We start from the raw sequence: 10706 nt of genomic DNA, 5'->3' as shown, positions 1-10706 counted from the left end.
AGCCTAAATATTTGGCCCTGCTTGATAATACATTCACTTTAGTAACAGAAGTATTTAAACTAACAACACCTTCTCAAGCCTCAGGTTTACATTCATCCTGTCAGTTAAACAGCGTTCTGTTCAGTTCAGTTCACACATCACATCCAACAACTCAAGACACAGAGATCCAGATGCACCTGACATCAGTGCAGCTGGAAATGAAAATGTGGAATTTGTACAGAGGATGTAGGAGTCCCTTTCATCATGTCCACTTGTCTCCTGCTCTGCAGAGTGTCCACCAGCATCAGAGCTTTCTCTTAAAGCTATGGTCTACGATTTGGAGCATTGGTAATTATTATTAACATCATTTATACAGTGATTATGGTCCTGTGGTCCGATATACACAATATAAATAGCAAAAAGAACCAAAAAAATCCATTCAGTCTATCAGCCGTGGGCCTGCATAGAAATTGACCACTGACTCGTACCCTCCATCCAATCCCCTCGTCTCTCCTGCTCCTCCTCGACCCGCCTCGTCCCCACCCCCTCCGCTTAGAAACTACAAGTAGTTTGTAACCGCTCTGAGCTGCTCAGACACAGACACATGAACCCACCAATTCAGCCCCTGCTGCCCCCCACCCCCGGTCGGTCTGCCGAAAAAAAGCCCCACTAGGATTCAGAGAAGCACAGTACAGAAGCACAGAATGTGTTGCTGCCCGTATTACCGGTACCGGTGTCGCGTCGAGTCTCCCTGATCCTCTCCCCGACACACAGCCGCTTCCAGCCGCATCCTGACCGGGGTGCTCTGCACCCTGCACACCGCGGCCCTGCTGAGCTCCTGTCTTCCTCCTCTCCCCGACACACAGCCGCTTCCAGCCGCAGGCAGCCGCAGCCTGACCGGTCTCTCTGCACTGCGGTGCTGCGGAGCTCCAGGCCCCGGTCTTCCTGCTCCTCTTCCCCAGACACAGCACCCTGTGGCCGGTCACCCAGCGCGAGGAGTCTCCCTGTAGCATGAGGCTGTGCTAATGGTTGCTAATGGCGGCGCTGCTCGTACCAGCGGTCGCCGCGGTCCCGTTGCCAGGGACGGCGACGACGGTACTGGCACCGCCTCGTTACCGGCAGCTGGTGCACAGCGGCGCCGCCAGCCCCGATGCCGCCGCTGTGCACCAGCTGCCGGTAACGAGGCGGTATTAGTGGGCTAGCGCCGAGCACAGCCTCATGCTACAGGGAGACTCTTGGCGCTGGGTGACCCAGGACAGGGTGCTGTGTCTGGGGAAGAGGAGCAGGAAGAGTCGGGGCCTGGAGCTCCGTGGCGCCGCGGTGCAGAGAGACCCAGGCTGCAGCAGCGGCGGTGCTGAGTTTATGTTGAACAGGTAATCTTTGGTTTTATTGTGGAAGTTGTGACTGTGAATATGACATTTTACTCTGCATTCAAAGCGCGTTTGGTTTCTGCAGGCAGCAGCAGGCTTGTTGCCTGCTCCGCTCTGCTCTGTGAGGGGAGGGGGGGGAGGCGTGTCGCGAGGAGGTCCCGAGGGGCGGGCCATACGAGCTCAGAGGGGAGGGGCGGGGGTGTGTGAGAGGTGCTTTTTTCAAATTTTTCTCATCCTCTTTCAAAATGTAGACCATAGCTTTAAACCTTGTTTTTATCAACAAACATGAAAACCACTCATGTGCTACTACAGTTATGTGTGTACACACACACACACACATCATATATTATGTTCATTGTTTTCTTCCTTCTTTGAGGTTTAGCTTCTTTGACATCTTGCTCAGCTGGTGGCGAATGAGAAGACACAGAACCGTTGTCAATGGCATTGATGAGGTTATACTGTAGTAAAGAAGGTGACGTCATTACTGGGCTCAGGTCCAGGATCCCTCAGCTCTGGTACTGATGAGGTCTGGTTCAGGTCAACCTGTGAGACAGTCATGTCTGCTTTTGGTCACTTTGTCCTAATCTCTGAATGTCCCCATTGTCTTTTCTCTTTTATTTGAAGGTTGTTCAAAGACAGACACAACAGTTATGATCAGTGACATGGTGCATTTCTGTTTTCTCAGGGCTTCACTGGGGGAAAAAAGATTATACAAACTTAGCAACATGTGTTTGATGAATTGAGTTCAAGAACCAAGAATGTGTTTGAATTCTAACTGAAGAAATGCTCAAGACTTGCAGCTTTTTTTATATATCTTTTTCTCTCTGGGCAATCCCTTTTTTCTATCTTGCCTCTCTCTCTGTCTCTGTCCTCTCTGCCGTTACTCCTCTGTGATGGTGGGCAGGTGAGGGCTGCTGGGTGAGTTGGGTGTGCTCCGTAAATCCGGCCGGACGGGGACACTGGAGACGGACCAAACGTCACTCAGTTCTGCAAAGGGAGGGAAACGTCAAACAGTTTATTATTTCTACACAAAGAGTTGGAATAAAAATTCTCATAAGTAGCCTACGCTTCATTTCCTTGAAGATAATCTGTATCACATTGTCATGATTGTGGTGTTGCACTCATTGCACTGTATCATGACGCTGCTGCTGATGCCTCTCATTGAAGTTTAACCTCCACAGGTAATAAATGAAAAGCTATTTCCTGAAAAACAAATGTCAAGTGACTGGGGGATTTTAAAAAAAAAATCTGTCTTTGATAGGTCAAGGATTCCTCAAAATATTGGCTTTGTAGCGTCATTAGTTTTTCTGTGGCGGCAGATTTCTAAATTTGCCTCCCATTGACTCCCATTAAACCACATTTTAATCTAATTGTTTATACAAAAAAAACAATCATGCATTCTGTGATGTTAGGGTTTAGATTTGAAGAAAAATACTTACAGGACTGTCTCAGAAAATTAGAATATTGTGATAAAGTCCTTTATTTTCTGTAATGCAACTAAAAACATGAAAATGTCATACATTCTGGATTCATTACACATCAACTGAAATATTGCAAGCCTTTTATTATTTTAATATTGCTGATTATGGCATACAGCTTAAGAAAACTCAAAAATCCTATCTCAAAAAATTAGAATATTTCCTCAGACCAAGTAAAAAAAAAAGATTTATAACAGCAAAACAAAATCAAACATTTGAAAATGTCAATTAATGCACTCAGTACTTGGTTGGGAATCCTTTTGTACGGATTACTGCATCAATGCGGCGTGGCATAGAGGCAATCAGCCTGTGGCATTGCTGAGGTGTTATGGATGCCCAGGATGCTTCAATAGCGGCCTTTAGCTCATTTGCATTATTGGGTCTGGTGTCTTTCAGCTTCTTCTTCACAATACCCCACAAATTCTCTATGGGGTTCAGGTCAGGGGAGTTGGCAGGCCAATCGAGGACAGTAATGCCATGGTCAGTACACCAGTTACTGGTGGTTTTGGCACTGTGGGCAGGTGCCAGATCATGCTGGAAAATGAAATCATCATCTCCATAGAGCTTTTCAACAGATGGAAGCATGTAGTGCTCTAAAATCTCTTGGTACACAGCTGCATTGACTCTGGACAGCGGACCAACACCAGCAGCTGACATGGCTCCCCAAACCAATTGCAAACCAATTGCAATGATGCAACGGACAGCTGTTCTAGACACCATGAAACGCTTGGAAATGGCAGTATATCCTTCCCCCTGATGATGAAGATCCACTATCTTCTGTCTGAGGTCCAGGCTGATTTCTTTGCTTTTTGGCATGGTGATATTGCTTCTTACAAAGATGTCAGAGTATCCCTTTCATTCAAGTGGTCAAGTGATACTAACTCTGCTTCTTGGAGTCACTTAAATAAGGTTCAGTGCTAATTGATTGCTCAGGTGTGTTTTCAGACCTAATTGACTGCTCAGGTATGGTTTCAAACTGAGTGCATTTGTTTTGAAATCAAAAAATCCCATGGGGGCTAATAATTTTGACCATCTCAATTTTGACCAGATTTGTCAAAAAGAAATCTTGAATATTTATTTTACATTCCAAAGTGTACCAAAAAGGGGTCATGTCATTGATGAATGATTTACTGAATTAAATTGTATGAATATTGCAAACATTGGGCATTATTTTAGAGAATTATCAAAAAGTTCCAAGGGGGCTAATAATTTTGACCTTAACTGTAGGCCTGCCTTTGGGAAATACAGGCATGCCAGTGACATCAAGGAATCAAACTGGCATTTCAAGGGTTAAAATCCACAGAATTATTGAATATTTGGTAGTTTTGGACAGAGGAGAAGTGGTTTAAGAGATTTATGCAAAAGAAAAAAAAGCAGAAAAAAATATTAATCTGTTAGAGTTTTTCAAAAGTGGACATTTTTTTCCCGAAGCAGTGTATGCAAAATTTGTTTCACTGTGTTCTACTGCCCTGTTAAAAAAAATCACAACTTGACATCAACAGTTTGTCATGAGAAAAGCTTCATTATAAAAAGTTGTGTCACTATCACCAACACAGACAGAATGGTAGCCAAAAGAAGATACAAATGTTGCCAAAAAGGACAAAAATGTCCCTGATGGGCCCTGAAGGTTAAAATAAAAGTGCCAAATGGTAAAGGTGATTTGTCAATCACCCAGACTGAATGGATAAAAAACATAAATCATTTGTGTATTAATGAACTGAGTAATAGAATTCATCATGATGAAAAATCACTGCCCACAAACAGCTGTAGAGAAAACTGAGGCTTTCTGGCTTCAGCCAAAGACAAAGAGCTTTGTCCACATCAAACTATTTCCTAGTCTCTGTTGGAGATCATTGGGTGTCATGTCATGTCTTGCAGTTCTTCATGTAAAACTTCAGCCTTTTTAACACTCAAACGAGGCAGCCTGAGCCTCAGCCTCATTGCAGCTACAATGGTGAGACAACAGACGATCCACACCAACGCCGATTCTGGTGCATTTGAGAATTTTCTACACATTTTGCTGAGGCAAAGTAATTTCAAAATCCCACATACATCTCACTCCATACTTTACCCAGGGGGCAAAATCCCAGTTTTTTGGAAAACAGACATGGAGCGTTGTAAAAGTTTGACACCAGAAATTATATCTAGGAACTTGAAGGATTAAAACCTGGGTGGACAACCCGGTCAACTAGCTGCTGGAAAGCTACAGGGGCCAAAACCCCTTTCTTGGGTCATTTTGCTGGCAAAATTATGTAAATGCAAATATTTAGGTACTACAATCGCGCTAATAAATAATTAATTTCCCCCGCGATTGCGATCAGCGACCGCTCATGCCGCCGCCTGTTTGTTTTTTTTTTTGTTTTTTTTCCCTCTTCTGTGTGTGAGGCTGAGCTGCTGCACTTTCAGTAGCAGGGGGGGAGTCACTGTGAGTGTGTGGAGGCTCAACAGTGATTGGACATCGACTCGCGGGGGCGGGCTTTCGCCTTAAACGGCCAGGCACACACATATACGGCACAGCTGCCTGTAAAGCAGGAAGAGCTGATGGACGCTGAATCTGAAATACCGCGGTCCAAGAGCGTATTGCACCGTGCAGGCCGTACCGAACGGTTCGGTATTTTACCGAGAACCGTTGCATCCCTAGTAGTACCTAAATATTTGCATTTACATCATTTCGCCAGCAAAATGACCCAAGAAAGGGGTTTTGGCCCCTGTAGCTTTCCAGCAGCTAGTTGACCGGGTTGTCCACACAGGTTTTACTCCTTCAAGTTCCTAGATATCATTTCTGCTGTCAAACCTTTTACAATGCTCCGTGTCTGTCTTTTTGCTTTGCCCCCTGGGTACATCATAAACAAGTAAAGTGTATTGATAATGATGAGCAGAGGCTTCATACAGCGTTTAGCTGCTTCACTAAAGCAAACAGGTCAAACAGGTTCCTGAAGGACTGAAGGACTGACATGCAGGGCGGACATGCAGGTATGGGTTGAAGACCAGGGGGAGGGAGGTGAGGGCTCCAGCAGGGGGGTCAGAGTGGAGGGGGCTCCAGCGAACACAGACGACCTCAGAGGAGTCTGACACACACACACACACACACACACACACACACACCAAATATGCACACAACACACAGAGCAGGAAATCACTGCATGCAAACAAGAGAATATGTTATGTCTTGTCACAGCTATGTGAAATGACTAATCTGACATTTTGAGATGAATGGCTGTGATTGGCTAAGATAGATATGAAGTACATTTTAGTATCCACCTTTTTCCGAATGTCAAAAACGTAAGCCTGTTTTGCCGGTTTTGCTCTTCCGGTGGAATTTTATGCATGGTTTCGGTAGTCGTGGTAAATGCATGGACTTCTTTCTTTTTTTTCAATGAAAATCTGTAAAACGCATGGATCATCACAGCAGCTTTTAACAGTGTTGTGCTAGTTACTTAAAAATAGTAACTAGTTACAGTTACTAGTTACTTCATAAAAAAGTAACTCAGTTAGTAACTCAGTTACTTAAACCAAAAAGTAATGCGTTACTGAGAAAGTAACTTTTTCGTTACTTTAAAAGGTTTTTTTTTCTCCAATGCTCCCATTAAATAAAGGTTGATTGAATTCCCCTCTAGCCGTCATTTCAGTTCTGTAGCTACTGATGCTGATGAAGAAACACGTGTTTTTATCTGTACAATTTTACCATCATCATCATGCTGCATGATGTCAGCAGCAGCTTGACCTAACTGCAAAAAAATCTCGAGTTACGTTTAAGACTGTTTTCAGTGACGGAAGTAAATTCACTCCAGCGGTAATTTTTTATCGATCGATCAGCTGTGTTTACCGTTTCAGGCGTCATAATTCGAGTCCGTCTGTCGGACTCCAACCGCTACTGCTCGGTGGAGTGGGTGCTTGTGTGTGCTCGCTGTGACTCGAGCTGTGCCCCAGTTCAGGGGCTGCAGCCTGAACTGAGACACGGCTTCGGTCTTGGATGCTGCGTTAGCAAAGTTACCTTAGCTCGCCGTCATGCCGTGCCCAGAGAATCGCTCTGACCTGTCCAGTCCTCTTCATGTAGCGTGTTTGATTACGTGTGGGACGCTAGAGGGCGGCCACCAACTAGTGCTTAGTGTCTCTGCCATAGACTGTAAAAGGTCTGTGCTCTGTCTTTCTTTCAATTCAATGAAACTTTATTGATCGCTGAAATGTTATAGGAATTTTGTGTGCCGCTGTAAAACCTCACAAAAAGAACGGAAAGGAACGGAGTAACGCAGCGTTTGGTAACGGGAACGGAGTTACTGATTTTAAAAAAACAACACGTTACGTTATTAGTTACTGAAAAAAGTAACGGCGTTACTAATAACGCGTTACTACCCAACACTGGCTTTTAACGATGGATATCACACAAATTGACATCCATGTTAAAAGCCAGGGTTAATAGATCCATGCGTTTACCGCAACTATGACAACGACTGGGGCGGTGCGTGGCGCAGTGGTTAAAGCGGCTGCCCCATGTAGAGGCTACAGTCCTCAACGCAGGCGTCCCCGGTTCGAGTCCCGCGTCGGGCAGACCTTTCCTGCATGTCATTCCCCTTCTCTGCCTCCCCCTTTCCTGTCTATCTCACTATGAGCTATTGAATAAAGGCAAAAAAGCCAAAAAATATACTTTAAAAAAAAAAAACTATGACAACGACTGAAAACCATGGAAACGTAAACGTACAATTCCACCAAACCGGCAAAACCGGCTTCCGGTTTTGACCATAGATGACGTTCGGAAACTTGTGGATAGCTATGGGACAACTAGCAGCATTTCTGATAACGTTTTCCACAATCACAAGCTAAACATACAACATCAAGATATTAGAGCTGCTTTCCTCACAATATATTTGCTCCATTAAAACCTCAAACCTCAATGAATTCTGATGTACTCATGTTGCTCCCAGGAAACTTCCTTTACCACTTTAGCCAAGTTACACTCCGGAAGTCTCTAATTTACAGATGTCAACTGCGGAAAACATTCCTCACTCTGAGAGTTTTAAGGTTTCTCCTCTCTCTTCGCTGCAGAAAGATCCTTTACAGCCACGACGCTTTTTCAAATCATACAAAGCTGTTTGTGCCCTCATGGGTAGCCTACACACAGCTTCCAGTCAGGATGGAGACGAGGCATCAGCCTCTGGGATGATGAGCAACACAGTGTCCACACCAAGCCTCAACAGAGACATGCATACCTGTCCTGAACTTGCTGTACGGTCCGTTCTCATGAGTCTGATGGCTGCCGGACCAGAAGGGTAAACCTCGTTCTCTCCACCTGTGACACACACACACACACACACACACACACACACGTATATATACTATATATATATATTTATTTATGGAAAATATAAGAACATTTAAAGGGACAACAAGGAGTTTGTATTTGGTTGTAAGAGTCTCATTAATGTGGATGAATCTACGTTACCACTTGTTAATGGGTCCATTTAGATTAATATATCATTTCGTCTTTATAGTTATTTTGTTATTATTATTTAGTGGTCGACTCGCCCAGCATTTCCTACTTTCGGTTTCCGGACGCTGCCTGGCGAGTCATGGGAATAACGCCACCGGATTTATGGTCGGAACTACGACGGTATCTGATTGTCTTCCAACCTCCGACTGTCATTCTTGATCAATGAAAACATTCTTGGCAAATGTTTTAGCTTTCGTCCGTCTTGCGCCCGTCCAAGGATTTCACCGTGCGCGCTGAGGCTCATGGGAAATGTAGTGTGAAAACACTTTGCTTTCCCAAAACTCCTCATTGTCCCTTTAAGAAAACAAAAACTAAGCTACTTTTATCTGCAGTTTAGTTTTAGTTTTTAGTTTTGCATTGTTCATTGCAGTTTTTATTTAGTTTTCATTTTCGTTAACTACGATCGCTACAGTACAGAGAAAAAGAAAAAAAAGAGACATTTGAATCATGCGAAACATTAAACCTGAGTTGAGAGAGTCACACAGACATATGAAAGCAGTGCCCACATGGATCACACGTTGACCTAACTAGTTCACACAAATCTGAAATGATTGAAGAAACATTACTATTTCTGTGTGTGTATTTTGTGTTGCTATGTGTTGTATTTATTCAGTTTGGGGGAATCACGATGTCTAGAAAGCATCAGTGGCTCAGCTGACAGGGACAGCTAACGGCGGTAGCTAAAGCTAACGGCGGTAGCTAAAGCTAACGGCGGTAGCTAAGCTAACACCAGGACGTCAGCTGTTAAAACCCTCCCGTTGTCGGACACGACATGAAACTACTCCAGTTAGCTCAATCATGTTGTAACTAAGATATCCGCTGGAGAAAATATTTTTTCGTGGACCGTTTATTGAGTCACTGAGTTATTAAAGTTAAACAGGTAGCTGACCGTTAGCCCAGCTAATCTCTGATAACCATGACTAATTACAAAAATGTGCACACATAAATAGTAATGTTTGAATCATTGGTTTTATAGACTTTACAAACATCAGATTAGTCTAAACGGCGATATAGTAACATGAAAAATTAGATAGCCTATATATAGCGAAACTCTCGTCCGTCACTATTGTTCGAATGCTGGTTTTCTACCCGGAAGTAGTTGTAAACAACAAGGAGATTCGTCCTATATAAACACTGAATGTGTAAAATAGGGGACTTTTGATTATATTCACTCCAACACTCGGTGATTTACGGTCTGGATGGTCCAGTAAAACCCACAGAAACAATTAGGGGATGTAATTATGAGAACAGCATATGTAAAAGTCAGTGTGCATGCGTGTGTGTGTGTGTGTGCCCACCAGTGGAATATGAAAATGCCGATGATGATGAGGGCAGACATGGCATCAGCCAGAATCCACATCAGGCTGTATTCCTCTGGAGTCTGGAGGGGGGCGGAGAGAGAAAGGCTTTGTTACATTTACTGAAAAAGCAGACATGAATATGATTTTCTACTTAGTGACCATGATGCATCGCCCCAAGACTGGAACACACCAAAACCTTGATCAGACTCATTTCAATTTAGACAGGCAAGGAGGTGGTGAGACAGTTGGTTTATGTAACCAGTCCTCCTGCCTGCCTTCTCTGTCTGCTGTTTTCACTGGAATATGTTCAGCCTCATGTCCTAATTCTCACAACAATCCAACAACTCCAAAACGCTCTGGTGGAATGAATGAATGAATTTATTTATTTAAAACAGGGACTATCACTTTAATCTTGTAAAACAAGAAGAGATGCTCTGAGCCAGGTTATAGCAACAATTGCTAATTTCCCCCTGTAGTCCCTGGGCAGGTAAAGTGGGATACAGTATTAAAATCATTGAAATAGGACATAAGTGACATAATGACCATAATATTTTAAAAATTGACAGAATACACTAATAAAAGCAGGGAACAAGAGCGCCAAACCATGAAGTGCACAATAGGGATCAACAGCACATACACTCTCTCTTACTCTCATCACACATTCAAACACATACAATACACAGATAACAGTCCAACTATCCCCATCCTCCTCTAATAACCACACTTGTAAGACAGTCAGACCCCCACCCTGAAATGTTGTCTCTGAAACAATGGAAGTTTTACCTCAGCCTGGATGTAACCTCTTTGTGTATTTACACCTTTTGGTTATTAGTAGGGGTGTAACGGTATATGTATTCGTCCCGTGCCGTCACGGTATGGGGGTCACGGTTCGGTGCACACAGTCACACGACGAATACGTCTGAATGAATATTAAAAAAAAAAAAAAAAGTCAAGTCTTCACTCGAATCCAGGTGGCGGTAATGAGCCTCGAAGCTGCCTGCAGCCGTCATAGCAGACGAAGAAGAGAAGTGATGAGAGAGTGAAGTTAGAGGAGGAGAGCTGTCTGCTTCATTCATGTCACTGTGGCTTC

General features: G+C 43.7%; 1 protein-coding gene across 1 annotated transcript in view; it reads right to left on the bottom strand.

Annotated features, from left to right (window-relative positions):
- Positions 1-2019: 2019 nt before the first annotated feature.
- gdpd4a (glycerophosphodiester phosphodiesterase domain containing 4a) overlaps positions 2020-10706 on the bottom strand; it is a 181627-nt gene continuing 172940 nt past the window's right edge. Inside the window, exons 15-17 of the mRNA XM_085794752.1 lie at positions 9614-9696; positions 8035-8114; positions 2020-2336 (exon numbers count right to left, since the gene is read on the bottom strand). Of these exons, the coding sequence (XP_085650878.1) occupies positions 2230-2336; positions 8035-8114; positions 9614-9696 (270 nt within the window). The 3' untranslated portion in view covers positions 2020-2229. The remainder of the gene's footprint in view (positions 2337-8034; positions 8115-9613; positions 9697-10706) is intronic.

Source organism: Trachurus japonicus, chromosome 13 (genome assembly GCF_045865225.1).
Source record: "Trachurus japonicus isolate A0001 chromosome 13, Traja_1.0".
NCBI classification, from domain to species: Eukaryota; Metazoa; Chordata; class Actinopteri; order Carangiformes; family Carangidae; genus Trachurus; species Trachurus japonicus.
This window is presented reverse-complemented; position numbering and strand designations above follow the sequence as displayed.